At 41.0% G+C, this 22,967-nt stretch overlaps 1 protein-coding gene and 1 pseudogene across 1 annotated transcript; both read right to left on the bottom strand.

Annotated features, from left to right (window-relative positions):
* Window positions 1-2,949: 2,949 nt before the first annotated feature.
* Window positions 2,950-4,727, bottom strand: LOC133928673 (ethylene-responsive transcription factor CRF3-like). The gene has a single exon (XM_062375109.1). The coding sequence runs from the start codon at window positions 4,250-4,252 to the stop codon at window positions 3,392-3,394; it is 861 nt and encodes a 286-aa protein (XP_062231093.1). The 5' UTR covers window positions 4,253-4,727; the 3' UTR covers window positions 2,950-3,391.
* Window positions 4,728-11,566: 6,839 nt separating this feature from the next.
* The window catches only part of LOC133928016 (cytoplasmic tRNA 2-thiolation protein 2-like), a 50,367-nt pseudogene continuing 38,966 nt past the window's right edge, over window positions 11,567-22,967 (bottom strand).

The following is a 22,967-nucleotide window of genomic DNA, read 5'->3' as shown; positions in this document are numbered from 1 at the left end:
AGTCGAGGGCTACATCGCATACTTTTAATGCTACGGTTTTATTCTCCACTCGATCCAATCATCGAGTAGAGAGTCAAGGGTTATATCGTATACTTTCGATGGTACATGTATATTCTTTTTTACTCTTCGATCGAGTATGTCTTCTTCCTCGACCAGAGAGTCGATGACTACATAGAAATACCATGTTTATTCAGTAAGGACATATTTTTTGCAAAAAAATTATCTGGCTTTACGTCGACTACTTAGGATAGAACCAGCAGAGACATGTGCTGGGTTGATGACGGACAACTATACCCAACAAGGCATAACGACACAAGAGATTATCAGACATCTTGTGCCTATGACTAATAGGGTTATGAAGTTCTACTCGATTCTATATGTGTTCTCTGTCGAGTTCATGTTCGCGCACTGGTCAAAGCACAAGCCCGTGAAAGTTTGTAAAAGATTATGTTGTTATTCCTGTTTCTAGTTTTATACTAGTCTTTTCTTTATTATTATGGTTGTTTCGAGTGGTTACTCAAGGCCAACACATTTAATCATCTGTCTAAGTTGAGTTTGCAGGCATCAATGGACAACTAATTGGCAAGTCTCGAGGATGGACTTAACATGTGCTAATCAGTTTTTCGTCTACTTATGCTAATATTATTTCATCGATAAGGGAATAGCGACCAAGCATATTGGACAATCAAAATAATATTAATATTTACAGTCATGCCCAAATTACTCATCAAGATTGCATCTACTCATGCTAACACTATTTCATCGACAAGAAAATAGTAGTGGTAGCATATTAGACAAGCAAAATATCAGTAATAATTCTATTACAACCTTTAGATAAAAGCATATCAAGAAGTATATTACTCAACTAAGGAGAAAGCTTCAGAGATATCCATTTACAAGAACGCTACTTAAAATTTCCCTCAAGGGATTTTATGGTTCTGAAAACTCTGTCATGATAGGAAACTTCAAGCACATCATGGTTATCACAGTCATAGGCAAAATTCGTTTGAAATTCGTCCAGGGCTAGTAACTCTGAGTACTGGTAGTACAGCTTCAGATGTCATGCCTAGCAGAATTGACTTTTCCTTCACCCAAGGGATAGCCTCCCATTCTAGTGGTTCCCAAATGTCTTCACTAAATGCGTGAAAGGAAACCAGCATCAATGCATTGTGCTTAGTCGGATCATCAATCTGGTCACCAATCTTCATAAAAAACACACGAGTCCCATGCAAAAGTAGCCGAGAACCCCTAGACCAGGTTTCCAGATCTCGAATTCAGATGTCGACTGCTCTAATGTTGATACGTCTCCCAATGGATCTCCTGAGACAATCCCATCCAGAAAATCTACAATATACCACCAAAACTTCCTACTAGAAATCTGGAACCACCACGATGGTCCGTTGATGAGACAAATGTGCACTTCCTTTATCATCTGGAGATGAAAACATGGCATCCTTAGAACATCAATAATGAACAGTCTTCCATCTCTTTGCACCATGCATCCTTCCATATTTACCCAGAATGCATCATAAGAAAGCAAGGAAAGGTCGGAAAACCATCCTGTGGCTGGGTTGATTACCCTAGCTTTGATCTGACACCCTTGCTCGATGACGATCAAGAGCCCATTCGAAACCTCAATTATCTCCTAGCTGTCACCGACTAAACCTCAAAGTAAAGGTTGAAAACCACTTCACTTCCCAAGCGATGCACCTCTACGATACCATCCTTGTGCACAAATTTCGTTGTCCTACGCACTTCATGCCATAAGGTGCAAACACAATGGAAGAAGGTGAAATCCTCTTGATGCTTTAGTTTGTTGGAGATGATGTCGAGTGCCCCCAAAGGCAAGACCGCGTAGCCAGGAGTTTCAGCCATGAAGTGATAAAATGTTTTGAGTAGAACATGAACAATGCTATGGAGAAAGGTCATAGTGGATACCTTCAAAAGGCAAGTTTGCAATGGAGACAGAAGGGATAGGACAATAGAGTTCTCTCCTTGGAGGAATAAATAAGATTTGCCTTAAGATAAAAATCAAAAATTGCTTCCGCTTCAAATGCAAAGCGTGGCGCCTCGATCAACATGAAAGGCAAGGTGATAGCGTTCTGCATGTCCATCTGAGTGCATTAAATACGTCTATACTTAACGTTTTAAATTTTGAAGGTTTTTTAATTATACTCGAAGTCAGGTATCGATCAGTTGAGTTTTTAGTTCTTTTTTAGTCTCGAGTGCGGTTAACAGCAAGACGTTCAACATAAGTTTGTTTCCACTTGATACCTTGAACATAATCTGTTTTTTTCTCAATTCTTTCGACTACAAGCTTAATTCACCTTACTCGATCAGATTTAAACTTATCAATACTCAAATGAGCACTTATAGAGACCTTTTCTCCTAAGTAGAGTTAGCAGACTAACGTCGAATATATAACTATAGAGTATATTTGTATAATGAGTATTCATATATAGACAAATATATTGTATTCATGTTTAATAACTCCGATGCTATAGAACCGAATCTACAGTTTATAGTACATCTAAAAGTCTAGAAATTATGTACTAGAAAGGTCACGATTTTTTACTCAACTCAAGAACGATGATATCCAAATTAGATTCATCTAACTTGTCTTAGTAGACGAAATAAATGATTACCTAGACGACAAATTAACCCTATATAAAATAAGAATCTAGACCCTCGGGGCAAAAAAGAGAACTCACACCTATACAACTCGATGCAAACACCAAAATTATAAGCCACATTAATTGTATTCAAAATAATACATATACATCATCCTTAATTTAATACATATACTTACCAACATCATTCTTAATTTAACTTAAATTCAATCTACTCATGTATTAGACACATTTATTATACTCAAAATAATACATATACATCACCATATACCATATATACACAACGTGTAAAGTATTACTATAACCAAAAGCTCGAGCCTGGTTAAATCATGTGTCTCAATTTATGTTCAATCTCAAAGCCCCAAACATGTTTAAATCATCGACACATCTCAAAAATACCTTAGTTAATTAAGGCCATACTAATAGAAACTAATCTTCGATAAAAACACATGCATGACAAGTCACTAATCACTAAGCTAATCACCACATTTACGGATTTACAAAAAACAGATTTACTCCAATCCAAAAAACATAGGGCACTGCTCCGTTTCCACGCGGGAGCCGTGCGGTTCAAGGCAGCCTGCGCACAAAGCAGAGCCCGATGGGTCCCGCCACGCCGCGAACAGTCTCAATGCTCCACGGCTCCAGTAATTAATAATAAATAAAATAATACTTAATTTACTACAGCTGCAGCACGGCCACCCATGCGTTTCCCGCCGCAAGCGCGCGAAACGGCGCCACGATAGGGAGGGGCAGTAGCGTCATTTCACGCTGACGGCGCTGGCTGACGGCGTCAGACCCGTCGTCACGAAGTCCTCGCCCTCCCACCACGGCAGCCAGTCGAACTCCGCCGCCTTCGACGGCGCCGTCGACTCCGCGGCTAGGTCCCCGAGCTCGCCGAGGCCGCCGTAGAGGAAGTCGAACGCCGTCAGAGCGGGCGCGGGCGCGGTCGCGGGCACCTCGCCGTACCGTTGCACGGAGGCCGGCGACGCGAACGGGCAGAACGGGACGGCGTCGTCCGGCTGCGACTGCGCCGGCGCCGGCAACTTAGGCGAGGGAAGGGAGTCCGCTGTGTCGGGGATCGTCGACCTATCCCTGGGGATTTCCCGGCGAGGACGGTGCTTCATACGCGGCGACGGGGAAAGGGACTCGGCAGCTGAAGGGAAGTTGATGACAGCGTGCGAGCCCTTGAGGCGGAGCGCGGCGTCGTCGTACACGGCGGCGGCCTCCTCGGCGGTGTCGAAGGTGCCGAGCCACAGCCGCTTGCGCTGGCACGGATCGCGGATCTCCGCCGCGTACTTGCCCCACGGCCGGAGCCGCACACCACGGAACCGCCGGCGGAAACCGGTCCCAGCCTTCGCCGCAGCGCGGCGCCGCGCGAGCACCACCGGCGACGGCAGCAGCCGCTTCTGTGGCGGCCTCGCCGGCGCCGTCGATGCTGCCGTCACGTCGATGTCGATGACCTCCCGCACGCGCCGCTTGGCGCGGTCATCCTCGTCGCCGGAGGAGTCGGTGTCCGTGGCGTCGGCGTCGACGAAGAACACGCGGACGCGCTTGGGGCGAGGCAGAGGCAGCCCCGCGCGGCGGCTTCGGCCGGTGGCGAGGGAGTCAGCTGACGACATCGCCGGCGGTCACAAATCTCATCCACCAAGAACCCCCAAAGAAATCCCCAAAAACCTCACTCAAATCGAGTATAGACCAACCAAAATCCCACCAAATAAATCAAAACTTTTTGGAAGCCCAGCACGAATCGGCGAGAAGACCAACAAATTCGCAAGATTTGGAGGTTTTTGTAGGGGTTTATAGCCGCAGATCTGCTGCTCCGAGTGAGCTAGCTCACACTCCAAGAGCAAGTCAAACAAGGAAAGGCACCACGAATCCCCCCACCCCAAGACCTCAAAATCAGAGATGAGCTTATGAAATTGGACTTGGAGCTTCTCCCTCTCTCGGCTTCCGGGTTGGATCGGAGCAAGGAGCCAAGACACAAGGAGATCTTGGTGCGATTTGGGGGTTTTTAAGAGGGTTTTGGTGGTGCTTAAGGGCGGGAAAGGAGGTTGGGCGGAGAAAGAGTGAAGGGGTGGTCTATATTTATGACACAGGTGGATGCCACTACTGCCCCTGTTTATCTTATCGCTCCTTGGGGTTTTACCGTTCTGCCCCCGGCGTGACTCCCTGCTCGTTCCAGCTGGATCTTCTGACAGCGAAAGGGGCACGGGACCAGAGGTCTCGAAGGTTGGTGCGCTGTGGGATTTTACGACTTTACCCCTCCCACTTGATTCATGCACAAATGTGTGGTGCGTGATTTGAATTTGAAGCGGCGTGAATTTGAGTAAATGCCCACGTCACACCGGTGGTCCATTTGGAGATTTGCTTGAAATTTAAAGAAATTACTGTTTAAACATTTTTTCACATGCTCCTGCGTTTCAAATTGGAGCATATTTGGACACGAGGATTCAAATACTTGGAATTTATGCAAATTTGAACTAAAATTAAAAAAATCCTTGATCAATCATCATGTTCAAATAGGTATTGCGTGTGCATAAAGAACAAGAGTTTTTTTTTCTTATCTATTTGTAAATGAATGATAAATTTAACATAAGCATTCATGCATGTTTTATGGGAGGGGGATTTAAATTACGCCACTTATAAAAATGATTCATCCAGATTTGTCATCATGGCTCTAGTGTCATTGACTCAATCAGACCTACTTGTTAAGTGAGATTTTCAGTATAAACAAATTATTCAGTGTAAATGTGCAAATATTTATTCTCGTTCGTTCGATCCTGATTTAAAGATAACTATTCTTCCCACCACCTCACCTGATCTGTATAGATTTTTTAGGTGCTGTTCAGGAATTTTCTGTAAAATGATCTTAGAGGATGGTGTGAGGAAGAAGTACATTCAGATCATGATGATCAGGTGACAGGGAATCAATGTTCATTTGCATTGAATGATTCATTTGCACCGAAAATCTTCCCTACTTGTCATTCCACAAAGGTGGCAAATCCTTAAATTTCTCCGTTTTATGGTTAGGTTGGGCCTCATGTCCAGAGTTTGAGCGTTGTGAGTATTTAAAATACGTGAAAAATTTAGTGGGACTCGAGTTAGTTCCCTAGGAGTTTAGAAACGTACTCTAGAAACCTGTCTTGTTCTTGACAAGGTTTTGAGATGGCTCATTCACAAAAAAATGGCATGACACAATGAGTTATGTAAAACAGTAAACTCGCATGATAAGAACTGACCTGGTTAAAAAAAAATGCATTGAGTTTCTGGATGCTGTTTTATGAGTTTTTACTACCTGAATCGAATGGACGCCATCTTACATTCGCTTGGAGTTACAATAATCCATCCTGTTGTGTGCTCTATGTTTCGCCGGATCCCCAATAAATTCTAACCTCTGAAAACACGATTGTTTGGCCGTAATCCAACAGCAAAATTCGCAATTGTAGTCAAGCAGAAACAGAAGTGACCTTTCTTTGCTTTGGTCTTTGTCAATTATTGCAGATCCCAATCCCCGATTTGTCCGTACTGGTTGAGCAAAGATATTATTGGTGATGCATCTGTACGACTGTACCAAGCAGAATGATGAAGTTCCATGGACTTGACAGCACGCATTCATGTTTTTTTTTAATTAAGGTACTTTGGGACCATGTAAGATCAGCTCTAACAAAAACGGTAATACTGTACCGGCAGAGGTAATACTGTACCGATAAGATTGTCACTAGGTAACAACTGTCAACGGCTCCAACAGAGACCGTATCTCCCACTACAGTGTTGCGGGAGACCGTTTTTTTAAGGCCGCGAGCGGCATATTTGCCGCTGGTTCTGAGACTCACTGTTTACAGCGTATGCACGTGAATTTGAAGGAAGAAAGAGAGTAATGAAAGGTAGAAAATAGGGTGTCTGTTGAAGATGAAAAAATAGATAATACTGTAACAGTGATAAGAGATACTGTAATAGTATTATAGAGTGTGAACTTTTAGAATTACTGTTAAAGATAGTCTAAATGCTTTGCCTACCTATGATTGCTTATGTTTATAGAAACTTTTTAAATTTACAGATCGAAACTAGCATATAAGTTCATTTGGATTTGGGTTACTAATGCTGATCATATTATCCTTCAATTATTGTCATAGTTATTAAAATGGATGATGCGTTTACTTTATTCATTAGAGCTCATTGAAATAGGGGGAAAATAAGAAAGAGAAGCCAATACGGTACCTTGAAGTTGTTGATCAACTTGTATTTGTAGAATTGTGAGGAAATGAGGATGACTAAATGATCTTATTAGGAATATAATCAGAGTGAGTAGTCGATTGAATACTTCGTAGAGGTATGGGAAGCCCCTCGTCTTCTTTCATAGCTCTCGTCGTGTGGATCCTCTCCAGCGTCGTGACCGGCGAAGAATGAGAGGGGGGCCCATCGCATTGGAGCTCCTAATTAGCTTTGTTATTTCCTTTCTCTTCTGTGCTCCCACGCAAAGATGTAATTTAGGACCTATTTGTTTGATGTTTTTGTTTTTAGCTTTTCCAAAAACTTGTGTTTTTGATTTTTCTAAAAAATTATTTTTAGATTTTAGCTGTTGATTTTTATAATAAATATTTAACTTCTCAACATATAGCTTCTAAAACAATTCACTCAACTAGTTACTCAGCTTCTAATTTATTTTTTAAACAACAGACTTTTGACTTCTCTAAAACTCAATTTTTAGCAATCCTATTTTTTAGTCTTCTGACTTTTGACATCAGAAAAACTAGAAACAGAAGCAGCAAATAAAAATAACCTTATTCTGAAATGGGATCGACGACATGCTGGGCAAAGAGTAAGGTCCTATTTATTTCTGCTTAGGATTATAATAAGTGGCTTATAGATGGTGGATTATAATAAGTTGGATTATGATAAATTGGAGAGAGGCAACTTAGATTATTGGAGTCTAGATTATTGACAAAAGTCTGCAATACCCTCAATAGAGGGTGGGGGATTCGGGTGTATGGTTGGAGGAGTGGTATTGGTCAGTAATTTCTTTTAAATTTGATAAATAGTATAGTAGAAGGTCAAAATAAACTGAAATAAACTTATTTTCACAGCTTATGATATTATTGTAATCTAAGGTTCAGCTTATATCCAGATAAATAAGCTAGCTATTTATTTTAGCTCAGAATTTCTGAGCTGAAATAAATAGGACCTAAGTGTTACTGTGTTGGAGATAGAGTCCCGAACCTGATCGTTCATTCCGCGTTCATCCAGATCATTTGCGGTTCTTGTAAAATCATCTTAGGGTGAGGCCCGTTTAAAAAATAGAAAGTTATTAATTGGAATCTAGGTTTCAAATGCGAAAACAGTGAAAACCTGATTTCAAAATTTTCGATGGGTCCAAACTCTAAACTTTTTAGAACCCCGATTTCCAAAGTTTTCTATTCTGAGCCGTACGTGAAACTTGAAACGAGAAAGTAACGGTTCGCCGTACGGTACGGTGACGTTATCATTAAACGTTAGCAGTACCCCTAGATTATCTGAGATTCGATTCGAGGAACGCGGAAGCATCATCACAGAACACGCAGGCACGGAGGTTCCGGCAGGGCATTAACATTCTCCAGCAATTACATGTGTAGTACGAATTTAATGGTCATTAAACATGATCGATCAAAGATCAGATTGTACACATATGTACCGTCCAGATTTGGATCCCCCGCAATCTGCATTGTTGTCCAAGTTTTCTGTGTTTACGTAATGTAAGCTGCAACTGTTAGAGTGTTAGCTCGTACTACATCTGTTCGTATTTATTTTTATTGATTTTTCACGGTTTTTGAGGGCAACTTTGGCTTATACTTTTTTATAATTTAATACAAATATATACTTATAAAATTATATTTTATTAACACATTTGTAAAGATAAATATAATAGAGTAATTTTCATATAACCAATATTGATAAATTTAAATATATTGGTGATCAAACTTTTAAAAATTTAATTACACATGTTCTAAGAGGATAAATAAAAAAAAGGGATGTAGTATTCATTAGTCTAGAGTAACATATGTAATGGGTCTAGAAGGAGCGGACGGAGATGATCTTTCAGCTCAAAAAACTCTCAGCCATCTCCCTCCTCAACAAAGGTCTAGGAGGAAGCCATGATGGGTCCTAGTGGGAGTGAGGCATCTAGGGCTTGTTTGATTGCTGTCTTGAGAAAGATTTTCCTGGTTGGATGGATATCGAATCAATACCTGTGCTCTGTTTGGCTGACACCCTGAGATGGTGCCGCACTCAGGCAAGGAACTTGGGCTCAGGTGCTCGTTTTCTGTTGCCTGACGGCTCGTAGCAAGGTTGAGCAATGAGATTAGTTTATTTGTTACCTTTAAGGAATATAGCAGCAACCAAACAAGGAGGAGAACGCCATGCCTGAGTAGGCAAAATCAATCACAGACTCAGGGAGTACTCAGGCAAGCAAAATGCTCAAGCGAGGGCAGCAACCAAACAAACCATAGTGACCCTTATTTTGCCCGTAGCCTCCTGGGGTTACAGGCTATAAACCTTTTTCTATATTACATTGTTGATAATAGGTAAAATTAATTATGCAAAATACTTATTTAAAGTAGAGTATATCTTTTTATCAATTGTGCGTATCAAAGAGTACACGTAATTTTATATAGGTTTGGGGCTCTCTTGAAATAAAAACTCTACGTCATGTGCAACATTGATTAATCTCAGTACAAGACAATTATAATAAGGCTGTGTCTAGATCTACTTCTATGAATCTCGACAAGTTCTTTGGTATTCTAAGGACTTGTTTGGTTGGTGTCTAGAGATAACCACACTTTCTTGCTATAAGTGCGGCACGTCACAATTTTTATGGCAAACAAATCATCTGCCACAATTGTGGCAAAATTTGGCAAGAAATCAAGTCAATGACAATCGGGCCACAATGAGCAGAAAGTTTGGCACACCAAATGTCTGACAGCAAACCAAACGCTAGCTACAATCAGTCAAACCTACCTGCCTAAGGTGTGGCAACGAACCAAATAGGCCTTAAGTCAGCTCTTGTCGGATGAATCTGATCATGACTTAAATCTACTATGGATCTCAATATATTAATTATGCTTCTATCCGACCTCCTATTGCTTCTTGCTTGTCTTTTTTCGGCCCTCTCTGGCTTGTCCTCGCTTGTCGTACCTCATCCCCTTATAATATAGTTGGTTCAGTGAAGTACACCATATTCGAGTCTCGAGCATAACATTTCTGGATTATGTTATCTGGATAACTTTTTTCCTGATCCGAAGATAGTTTCTGTGTGAAACACAATAAACTATTTAGAAATTCTCATGGATTCATCGTCGACCTCATTCGACGACGACGAACTCATTGTTGCTACAACATTCCAATTGCACGATGAAGATCAGCACTTGAATGCTCGATGGCATGGTGGTTCCGTGCCAGGACATCGAGTAATTCATCGCTGTAGAGAAGCCGGACATGCGGACTATACCAAGACTACTTTTCAGAGGCTCCCACCTACGGTCCGGCTATCTTTCAGCATAGGTTTGTAATTAGTGAATATGTTTTCGTTCGCCCTTATTTTTATCCTCCAGTCTCATTTTATAATAATTTCTATGTAGATTTAGAATGATTCGTTTTCTATTTCTTTGTATAGCGCAATCTATAGTAGAGCATGATAGCTATTTCGTGCAAAAAAAAATAGTGTTGGGCTTCTTGGGTTATCTCCTTTGCAGAAATTGCCGCTGCATTTCGCATGCTAGCTTATGGAGTACCAACAGATGCTACAGATGAATTTATTCAGATTGGAGAAAGTACTGCTATAGAGAGTCTTAAAAGGTTTGTACAAACTGTTATGGAAGTATTTGGAGATGATACTGCTAGGTTGCTTGAAATGAGAGACAAGAGGTTTTCGCGGTATACTAGGGAGCATAGATTGCATGTATTATAAGTGAAAAAATTGCCCTACAGCATGACAAAGAATGTATACCGGTCATGTACATGAGCGCATAATTATTCTGGAAGCCGTTGCTTCACAAGATCTTTGGATTTGGCACGCTTTATTTAGTTTACCGAGGTCTCGTAATGATATTAATGTTCTTTACCGTTCCCCTCTATTTGCAAAGCTAGTCAAAGGACAAGCTCCAGAAGTGATTTACACCATCAATGGTCACAACTATAAAATAAGCTATTACCTGGCAGATGGCATATATAGACCATAGGCAACATTCGTGAAGACAATACCATCTCCGTAAGGGAATAAGAAAAAACTTTTCTCACAAGCTCAAGAAGGTGCTAGGAAGGATGTCGAATGAGTATTTGGAGTTCTACGGGCTTATTTTGCTATTGTTCATAGACCAGCAAGGTTTTAGGATCAAGAGACACTCGGACAAATCATGACGGCTTATGTCATCATACATAATATGATAATTGAAGATATACAAGAAGACTTTGATTATGATCATGAGTTAGAAGAGTTTCATTACGATCATGAGGGAGAAAGGGTGATAATTGAAGATGAGCACACCCCTGAGTTGTCTCAATTTTTGGAGTTTATTAAGAATAATCATGATATTAGGGACCGACAAGCTCATTCTTGATTTCAAGATGATCTACTCAAACACCTATGGTAACTGTATGTAGAGTCGTAGTTCTTATAGTGTAAGCATTTACAATAATGTAGTCGGAACCTATCAAGTAGTGTTTTCATTATGGAGGGGTATAGTGTTTTCAAATTATATATGATGATGTATGCAGTTCTTTCTGAATTAATGTATCATGTTGTTTTGATATAACTTATAGTTCGCATAATAAATAGCTCATACAACAAAAGACAACATGGTTTGTTATGTCACAAGATCATAAGATAAACATCTTTAAACTCTTTACAGTTTGCAAATACAATTGTCATGTGTGATATCAAGAGACAGCTAAAACTATTGTAGTTAGAACCTGGAGTTGCAAATACAATAACACAGATTAACTAAGTCATGATGTGAAACACCACCGAGAGCAAGTTCATCTGCCTCTGCCATGGATCATAGTACAACAACCAGGGCAATGTGGTTCGTGGACCGGTGCCTTTGGTAAGAACAACTTGTTGTAAAGAGTAGCCTTGCCCCTGAGAATAATTTGTAATTTTGTTATGCACTCGATGCTCCCTCATGTTCTTTCAAGAACTATCAAGCATTACAGATCAGCTATATACCTTCACGGTTGCAGATAGCACATGACATGCTATTCCAGAAGCACACGATCCCAGCATGATCTTGGGGTAGCCATTTTCTAGTGCAATCTGAGCAAAATATCAACATGGAACGGTAAATTTGAATTCATAGGGCATGGACAAGCATTGAAGGGAAGCACCTTCTGCAATGAAAGCATGCGCAAGCACCGAAGAAAATTGTCCCTCCTGGTCTCATCATTGATCATGCTGACCACCTCCCTCAACTTGCCCTCCCCATTCTCCAATCCAAAAGAGAACACATCCTTGAGAGGGGCAATGTGCACTGCCTTATTGCCCGGTGACAAACTCGACACGATCGCCCAGATATCTTCAATCGCCAGCATCTCTTGTCAACAAATGCCACCCCAACGGCAAAGGCTGGCATCGCCTGTGAGTTGCTGGTCTCCCAACTCTGGATCACCTTGGACTACATCTCGTGTATGAATTGCAGAGCCACCCTGGAGTGTACAGCAACACTTCGATTCAATGGATTATAACAAAATTATGCAAATGTAGTAACTTTGAAAAGTCAATGTGGATCTGACTTTTTTTTGCCACTCATTACTTTGTAATAGCTCAAATGTCATTATGTTAGCCGTGTGTATTGATCTTTTGCCATCATGGGCAATTTTTCCCAAACTACTCGATGGCAAAAACTACAAATAATAATGAGGGAAAAAAAATTGGGAGACGTGTGACCTGGAGGTAGGGCCATCGAAGGAGGCGAGGAGGACAGAATTGGTGGGTCGGAACATAGTGTTGCTCGTGATGGCGAGCTTGAACTTCCAGAACAGGTGTGCCCGGAAGCACTCGCGCGCACATGCCGATGCCCCCGGCCACGACGACGGCTGCATCACCACCGTTGCACTTGCCGCATGTGGTGGTGGTGGCGGCGGCGGAGGAGACAGAAAGTCGGGCCATCCTCTCTGCCACTACATCCCCCTCAGCGCCCGCGGAGGAGGAGGAGGAGGAGCAGTGGGGCCCGCATCCTGCGTCGCTGCATGCGGAGGCGGTGGCTATTGCGTGTGTGAGGGAGAGTTTGGGAGGTCCAGAAGATGGTGGGCCTAGGGGTTTTCGAATCGGTCGGTGTTGAGGAAGAAGGAGCTCGTGGGTGTTCGACGGTGCCTTCCTGAGAAAGAAGCACATGGAGAGGCTCAGCAGGGAACTAGAAAGTAGGAAAGAGAGCTCGTGGGGGAGGGAGTTCATCAGGTGGAGGCAGCAACGCGATTGCGTCAAAAAACGGTGGATCTGGGAGGGGCGCGCAGGCAGGTGGAGAAGAAAACGACGATGAGTGGTAAGATGGAACCTACCTTTGGATGGTGGCAGGAGGGAACGGCGGTTGGAGGATAACGTGGGGGAGAGAGACGCTAGACTTGGCGTGTGCGACCACGGTGATAGCACGCCTGACAAAATCATGTGGAGGATGGTGCGGCTACTGGAGCTCGATTTTTGCGGTGCACACACTATTTTAGCGATGGAGGATGTGATAGCGTCTCTGTTGGAGATGCTCTTAGTTTCTTGATATAGTAGGCCACTTTTAATGCTTTATTTTTTTAGATGATGTCTAAAAGGAGAGAGAGTAAGAAATTAATATTAAAAATAAGTTTTCAATGTATGCATATGTATTGCTTATTTCTTGAGGTATTTCAAAGTAAATTATTGTCTCACAATCATCTAGGATTGCTAAAAAACTAGTTCTTTTCATAAAAAACAAACTGCTTCTCTCCTCTTTAAATGACTTGTCACATTAATTTTTGCTTAGGTGGACACCTAATTAATATATAAGCAAGCATTGAAAATGACATGTTGCAATTGGCGTTTTGACATGTTGCAACGGATGAACAATACTCATCAAAATTACTGTTTATGACTCTGTTTCCTCTCCCATATGCTTTATTAAAAGAAGTAATCTTCTGTTGCTCTAAAAATTCTAGAATTTTTTGTACGTATTTCATAATCCATGTGCAACCTATTTCAATTGGATTCATCCAAAAAGCATGCGTAGAATTTAACTTAAAATTCTCAAAAAATGCTACTTTTATAAATTCTAACAATTGTTAGGGTCTCAAATAAATTTTCAAAAATCTAAAAATTCATTAATATTCTTCTTATATTATTTACTAATTTCTAAAATTATTTTTAGTTCTAGTTTATATGGTGAAAAAGTGAGTTCCTTTGTAATACTCTATTTATATGTATTTTTATCATTTAATGTAATATTCATCTTTTAATTTAATTTGAATTCAAACAAAATTCAAACATTTACAAAATTTAGCTCTTGTAAATATATCAATTGTACATATTTTTTTATGGATAGGATGGATATATTTTTTATTTATAGGAAGGAAATAATTTTACAAAACTTCATGTGATATTCTTTTCACCATATAACCTATAGCTGGAAATAAGTTTAGAAATTAGTTCATCATATAAGAAGAATATTAGTTATTTTTTTTATATTTTTAAAAATTTATTTGAGACCCTACCAATTGTTAGAAGTTATAAAGCAGCATTTTTTTAGAATTTAAATTTAAATTTTACACAGGATAAATAGTAATTTGTGAGTCATGAACAGTACTTTCTTTTTTTTGAATGCAGCATTTTTTTTAGAATTTTAATTTAAATTTTACACAAGATGGATAGTAATTTGTGAGTCATGAACAATATTTTTATCAAGTACCTACCCTTTTAAAGAGTGGTAAGGGCCCACGTTGTCGTGGCGGTAGAGCTGGACTGCTTGTCTTCCTCTATAGGCGATAGGCTCTTGCCGTCTTATGAGAGGACGGTAGATATTTATTTTTGAAAATCTTTTTACCGAAAGTCTATTTATTTAATATTTTAAATTAGAAAATATAAAAATAAAAAACTCGGCTTTTCTCTGCTCACACCGTGCTTTCTCTAGTCAGGAAACTCCGTTTGCATCTGGGACTGGGGGCCCTTTTTCGTCCGTTCCAAAATTGAGAGCACTGTATGCCTGTGAGGCTGTGACCGGACCGGGCCCACCCTGTCAGGGAGTGAAGCTCTTGAAATCCGAAGAGGATTTGACTCGTCATCCGAGTGTACGGGTCCCACCTTCGTTGACTAGTGCGCGTCCAGCCAGCCCAACCGAATCGCTATGCCCACGTCAGGAGCAGATCCGTGCCATGTGTTCTGGGCAGGGACGCCATTTCGCCCGTCCGTGCCATAGCAGACGCCGCTGCGGGGCCCGCGGAGGAAGCGCCTACCCCGCAATTGTGTTCTTATTTTGATTTTTCCCTTCAAGAAATTTAAACTCTCCACTCGTTTCAAGACACATATCTAAAATTTTACCTACAACTATTCCGGAAACGTACAGGTCTGGCGACAAAAAAAAGAAACGTGGATTGTTAGATTTGTATTCAGAATCTCTTTTCAGGGAAGCTTGTTTACTAGGTGTGGATCGATCTAGCGTATGTTATCATGGTAAGTTTGTTTGTCAACTGGACATGTCCTAATAGGCCTATGTACGTAAGTTCTTGTTAGTCTACTAATTTTGTCCCACACTAATGTTTCAAGAGAAGGATTCAGCCGCACTCTATCCTTTTCTTGGAATTTTAATCTTGCGCACTTCGGAGAGGGTCACTTCATCTGTCTCAACGACAGTATGCCGAAAACCTTATCTCCCGTGCTGGGATGAGCTCTTGCAACCTAACGGGCACACCCATTGATACTCAGTACAATCATTTGGCTGAAGTTGGTGCCCTTTGTTCATGATCCGAGCTTACATCACGCTATTGCTACTGCCTTGCAGTTGCAGTACGTAGACCATAATTCGGCCGGATATGTCATATATGCAGTGTAGTAGATATGTCTCTCTATGCATGATTCCTGAGAACCACACCATAATCTTATCGAGCGAGTTCTTCGATATCTACAAGGTACATTGAACCTTGGTCTTATATTCCTTCTTGTCGCACTCGCTTACTTCCTATTCAGATGCAGGTTGGGCAATCAGCATCAGGCTATTGTCTTTTTCTTGGTGGAAGCCAGATTTCTTAGTCGTCCAGACGGTAATTGAATGTTTCACGTTCTAGTGTTGAGACCAAATATCTACGTGTTATCGACGTCGTAGCTGAATCTTGGTGGATCCGGCAGGTTCTCCAGAAACTACGCTTGCTGGTCAACATTAGTGCAGTATATCTCTCCGCAACCGAGTTCAATACCGACGCACAAAAACACAAGGCCACCTCAGCTAATAAGCCCGTGTTAGAATTATTAGGAACGATCCATATAATAATTTCTAATAAATCTTAAAAATCTATATCGTAGAGATGTAGTCTATATTGAGATTTACTCTCTATTAGTATCATATTACTAATAGAGATGAAGATGAGAGTTTCCCCCCTATATATATATGCAAGTACTCTCACCTCTTTAGGTACACGAAAACACAGACTGCTAATTGAGAGTAGTCTAAAATTGAGAACGTTCTCATTATGTGAGTCTATATAAGAGTTAGAGTTTTTGCCTTTTTCTCTTTCTATTGTGCTGCCGCTATAGTCTATTTCATCCCGGCATCGGCGAGCAGGTCTTCGAAACCCTTGCTCTTGAGATCTTGCATTGGGAGAGGGTGAATAAGGTTTTTGGAAAGCGCTCTGTGCGACTGCTCAAGTTCTTCACCACGGCTCGTCTTCTTGGTTGCTTGGACGCTGCCCGCTGTCATCGTTAACAATTTCGGCGCATCGTCAGCAGGATTTATCGTGCCATCAACATGGTGCAACCAGCATCTTCAGCAACCTCCACAGCGCAGGACGAGTACGTAAAAATCATGTTACTCGTATTTTATTTCCTGAGATTTCTAATTTTGAATATAGTAGATCTAGTCATTTGTTGTGCTTTTGTACACATGTCTAGATTATGCTCTGGTAATATGATCATATCAGTTTATCAGTTTCTGCTCATGAATTATGTATGGATTAAATTAAACATAAAAGTGCCTTATATTCCAATAATCCAAAAACCATATTGTTGGCACTTAGGTTTATCAATGGCTAGTTTTGTCGATGTACTGAGGCCAGATAAGTTTTCTGGTGTGCACTTTAAGAGATGGCAAGTCAAGATCACTCTGTGGCTGACAATTATGAATGTCTACTGGGTGGCTAAGGGCAAACCGGAAGGAACCCTTACTGCTGAGCAGAAAAAGGCGTTCACGGATGCCGATACACTCTTTGTAGGATGCATTCTTAGCATTCTTAGTGACCGTCTTTGTAATGTGTATATGCATATACAAAGCGCGAAGGAGCTGTGGGATACACTGAATGCTAAATTCTGTGCATTAGATGCAGGAAGTGAACTGTATGGTATGAAACAGTATTATGATTACAAGATGGTTGAAAATCGCTCTGTAGTCGAGCAGGCTCATGAGGTTCAGTGTATCATGAAGGAACTCAAACTCCTCAAGATCAATGTACCCGATAAGTTTGTGGCTGGAGGCATCGTTGCCAAGTTACCTCCTTCGTAAAGAAACTTTGTCACTGTTCTAAAGCACAAGAGACAAGAGATTACTGTTGAGAGTTTGATTGCGTCTCTTGATGTTGAGGAGAAAGTTTGGGCTAAGGATGGGAGTCTAAAAGGAGGCGAGTGACAGACTAGCGCCAATATGGTGTAAAAGCCCTTCCACAACAAGAACAAAGGGAAAGATAATTATCCAAACAAAACTACTACCTTGAAGAAGAAGAAGATGAACACAGCAAAACTGTCTTGCTTTATGTGTGGTGAGATTGGACATTTCGCCAAGGATTGTCCAGACCGCAAGGGAAGAAAGGCTCCACAAAAGCAAAACTCAAAGACTACTAATGTGGTGACCATTGGCGAAGCTGGAAACAGAGCCGCAGGGTATGAAAATTTACTCTCAGTGTTTTCAGTATTTCAGTCTACTAATTGGTGGATTGATACAGGGGCCAATATTCATGTGTCTGCTGATATTTCAATGTTCTCATCTTATCAGGTCGTCTATGATTCTTCTGTCCTAATAGGGAATGGGTCATATGCTTCTGTTCGTGGTATTGGCACGGTAGATCTGAAGTTTACTTCGGGAAAGATCGTGCAACTAAGGAACGTGCAGCATGTCCCTACAATGAACAAAAATCTAGTTAGCGGCTCACTTCTTTGTAGAGATGGGTTTAAGGTGGTGTTATAGTCCAATAAAGTAGTAGTGTCAAAGCATGGACAATTTATTGGTAAAGGCTATGAGTGCGGAGGCCTGTTCCATTTTTCTCTTTCTGATTTCAGCAATAAGTATGTGAATCATATTTGTGGCAATGCTAATGATGATGCTAGTGTTTGCTATTCGCGGTTATGTTATTTGAATTTTGGTTCTATGACTCGACTTTCCAGCATAAGTTTAATTCCAAATTTTATCATGGTCAAAGGTTCTAAGTGTCATAGTGTGTGCAATCAAAACAACCTTGTAAGCCCCACATGGTAGCCGAGAAGAGAAATTTGGCACCTCTAGAACTCATACATTCAGATATGTGTGAAATGAGTGGTGTGTTGATGAAGGGCGGAAAAAGATATTTCATGACTTTGATTGATGATGCGACTAGATATTGCTATGTTTATTTGTTGAAAACAAAAGATGAGGCTCTAGATCACTTTAAAATCTATAAGGCAGAAGTTGAGAATCAACTAGAGAGAAAGATCAAAAGAATTAGGTCGGATCGTGGTGGAGAGTATTTCTCTAGTGATTTCGATTTATTCATTCTGTGAGAAATATGGGATTATTCATGAGAGGACACCTCCCTATTCACCCCAATAAAACGGGGTTGCCGAAAGGAAGAACCGCACATCGACTAACTTGGTTAATGCAATGTTAGATACTGCGGGATTATCTAAGGCATGGTGGGGAAGGCCCTGTTGACTTCATGTCATGTCCTGAATAGAGTTTGTCTCAAGGATAAGGAGAAAACCCCATATGAAGAATGAGAAGGGAGAAAATCATCACTTTCTTATTTGCGCACTTGGGGATGCTTGGCGAAAGTCAATGTACCAATAACTAAAAAGCGCAAGCTCAGACTAAAACAATGGATTGTGTCTTTCTGAGATATGCTCATCGGAGCATTGCTTATAGGTTTTTAGTGGTTAAATCTGAGGTACCTGACGTGCATGTCAATACAATGATGGAGTCTCGTGATGAAACATTTTTGAGCTCATATTTCCTATGAAAGATTTACATAGTATGTCTAGACTATCTTCTAAGATAATCCCTTAACCTCCTCCACCTCTTGAGATTATTGGACAAATACATGAGCAAGATCCTGAGGAGGATGACAGTGAAGCTCCCAAGAGGAGTAAAAGACAAAGGATTGCAAAGTCTTTTGGTGATGATTTCACTATGTACCTTGTGGATGATACTCCCAAGTCTATCTCAGAAGCGTTTGAATCTCCAAATACAGACTAGTGGAAGGAGGCTGTACGGAGCGAAATTGATTCCATCCTCACAAACAGAACTTGGGAGGTCACAGAACGACCCTATGGATACAAACCTGTGGGTTGCAAGTGGGTGTTCAAGAAGAAGCTTAGGTCCGACGGTACTATTGAAAAGTACAAGGCTTGGTTTGTGGCCAAGGGTTATACCCAAAAGGAAGGTGAAGACTTCTTTGACACTTATTCACCTGTTGCGAGATTGACTACTATCCGAGTGCTACTTTTCTTGGCTGCCTTACATGATCTCATCGTTCATCAGATGGACGTTAAGACAACTTTCCTTAATGGAGAGTTGGACGAAGAAATTTATATGGAACAACCTAATGGGTTTGTAGTAAAAGGTCAAAAAGGTATGGTGTGTAAGTTATTGAAGTCCTTGTATGGCCTTAAATAAGCTCCTAAACAATGGCATGAGAAGTTTGACAGAACTTTAACATATGCAGGTTTTTCGGTCAATGAGGCAGATAAATGTGTGTGCTATCGCTATTGTGGGGGTGAGGGAGTTTTATTGTGCTTGTATGTTGATGATATACTGATATTTGGAACAAACCTTGATGTGGTTAATGAGGTCAAGTCTTTCTTATCTCAAAGCTTTGATATGAAAGATCTGGGTAAGGCTGATGTAATCTTAAACATCAAGTTAATCAATGGAGAGAATGGTATTACTCTTACATAATCTCATTATATTGAGAAGGTCTTGAGCCGCTTTGGTTACCAGGACAGCAAGCCTTCTCCAACACCTTATGATTCTAGTGTGATACTTCGAAAGAATAAGAAAAGTGGCAGGGACCAACTAAGATACACTCAGATTATTGGATCACTCATGTACCTAGCTGGTGCTATAAGGCCTATCGTCTCATTTGCTGTGAGCAAATTGAGTCGCTTTACTTCTAACCCGGGTGATGAACATTGGTGTGCGCTTGAACGAGTCATGCGCTATTTGCTTGGTACTATTAGTTATGGTCTTCACTATTCTGGATACCCATTGGTACTAGAGGGTTATAGTGATTCAAACTGGATATCTGATGCTGATGAGATTTACGCCACAAGTGGATATGTATTCCCTCTAGGTAGTGCTGTTGTGTCATGGAGGTCATCTTGACGAGGTCAACTATGGAAGCAGAACTCACTGCATTAGACACAGCCACTGTTGAGATAGAATGGCTGCGTGAGTTGTTGATGGACTTACCTGTGGTTGAGAAACCGGTACCGGCTATCCTTATGAACTATGATAATCAGACGATTATTATCAAAGTAAACATTTCTAAAGATAATGACAAGTCCTCAAGGCATGTGAAGAGACGATTGAAGTCTATCAGGAATTTGAGAAACTCCGGAGTGATAACCTTGGATTATGTCCAAACAGTTAAGAACCTAGCAGATCCCTTTACAAAGGGACTATCACGGAGTGTGATAGATAATGCATCGAAGGAGATGGGTATGAGACCCATGTGAGTTATACCATAGTGGTAATCCAACCTATGTGATCGGAGATCCCATGAATTATGACCTGGGAAGAACAAGCTATTGGTCTAACTAGAGGAGAGTACCTTTGTTGTTTGACCCACTTGAGTGAAGATGCAACACTCTTAGGGATCTGTAAGGCAGGTTGGCTATTACCTTAATGTGTTCTGTTGGCTTTAAATAACAAAGATGCTGACCTACAGGGCGTTCTTGAAAGAACACACCTATATGAGTCTGACTGTTGGTCGCAGTCTATGAGATTTGGGTGATATCTAGTAAACTCATAAAGAGACCATGGAGTATCACTTATATGCTCCACCCGCGGGGTAGTCTAATGGCAGCCAAGTATCAGTTATGGCTTTAAGTGAAACTTGTTTGTACCAAATTTGCAATTCAAGGCATAGTCCATTGTTCAAGTTGTGAATGAGTGTAGCTTGATGTTCTAGGTGAACGTTCAACTTAACAGTCTCCACTGAAATACTGGTATATCAAATAACAGTGGAAAACTAATAATTCTCTATGGGACTTTGACATCTGGTGGGGGATTGTTAGAATTATTGGGGCCGACCCATGTAATAATTCCTAATAAATCTCAAAGGCCCATATTGTGGAGAGGTGGCCCATGTTGAGGTCCACCCTCTATTAGTACCATATTACTAATGGAGGTGGAGGTGGGGGGGGGGGGGTTTCCCCTTATATATATGCAAGGACCCTCACCTTTTTGGGTACACGAAAACAAAGACTACTAATTGAGAGTAGCCCTAAAATTAGGAACGCTCTCATTATGTGAGTCTATATAAGAGTTAGGGTTTTTGCCTCTTTCTCTTTCTGTTGTGCTGCCGCTATAGTCTACTCCATCCCGGCGTCGGCGTGCACCGACAACTGGGAGAGCAGATCTCCGAAACCCTCGCTCTTGAGATCTTGCACTGGGAGAGGACGAATAAGATTTTTGGGAAGCGCTTTGCGCGACTGCTCAAGTTCTTCACCACGGCTTGTCTTCTTGGTTGCTTGAGTGCTGCCTGCTGTCATCATCAACAATTTTGGCGCATCGTCAGCAGGATCGATCGTGCCATCAACACGGTGCAACCAGCATCTTTAGCAGCATCCATAGCGCAGGACAAGTACGTAAAAATCATGTTACTCTTATTTTATTTCCTGCGATTTCTAATTTCTAGTATAGTAGATCTAGTCATTTGTTGTGCTTTCGTACACATGTCTAGATTATGCTCTGGTAATATGATCATATGAGTTTATTAGTTTCTGCTCATGAATTATTTATGGATTAAATTAAACATAAAAGTGCCTTATATTCCAACAGCCCAGTTTCTATCTACGATGTGTTGAGACGAGGAGGCTAGCGATCATGCTTAGCCAAGTGGAGCTGCAGTGACGCATGCACTGGCCAACGAAGGTTGTCGCTGGTGATGATGCGAGGGAAAAAAAATTAAAAATAGATAATCTATTAGATCCTATTTATAAAAATAGACAACGTAATATTGTATTTACAAATATAAAAAGTGGATTTGATATATGATGTGCTAAAATTAAGTTTTTGACACACCGTGTGCCGAATACTATTTATCCTATATATTTTTGGCACACCGTGTGCCGAATATGTGGACGCTAGTGATCATGCTTGGCCAAGTGGAGCTGCAGTGACGCGTGCACTGGCCAACGAAGGTTGTCTTTAGCGATGATGCTAGGGCAAAAATTTAAAAATAGACAACATATTAGATCCTATTTATAAAAATAGACAACATAATATTGAATTTACAAATATAACAAGAGTATTTGATATATGGCGTGCCAAAATTAAGTTTTTGACACACCGTGTGCTGAATACAATTTATCCTATATATTTTTGGCACACCGTGTGCTGAATATGTGGAACCTCAAGCGTATTCGGCACACCTTGTGCCAAATACACCTAGATACCCTGTTTCGGCATATGGTGTCTTGAATACGGACAACAGTGTCATATTCAGCACACCATATGCCAAAAACAGCATGCTCCCCACCCCATCTTATCTGTGGTCGGCTCCCTCCTGTGTGGAGTGCATTGTGCTTCTATCGGTTGGCTCCCTATGCCATAATTTGGTGAAAGCACAGCTCGATCACATCGATCCACTGGCCTGCAATAATGAAGACGCATGCATACTGGATTGCTATGATATGGTGAAAGCACAAATTGATCATATCAATCCACCGGCTTG

This window comes from Phragmites australis, chromosome 9 (genome assembly GCF_958298935.1).
Source record: "Phragmites australis chromosome 9, lpPhrAust1.1, whole genome shotgun sequence".
Taxonomy (NCBI): Eukaryota; Viridiplantae; Streptophyta; class Magnoliopsida; order Poales; family Poaceae; genus Phragmites; species Phragmites australis.
Note: the sequence above shows the minus strand (reverse complement) of the source record. Positions and strands in the feature narration are given on the sequence as shown.

What these genes read in the sequence shown, in the direction of transcription:
- LOC133928673 (XM_062375109.1), bottom strand. Translation starts at nt 4,252, where the DNA reads ATGTCGTCAGCTGACTCCCTCGCCACCGGCCGAAGCCGCCGCGCGGGG.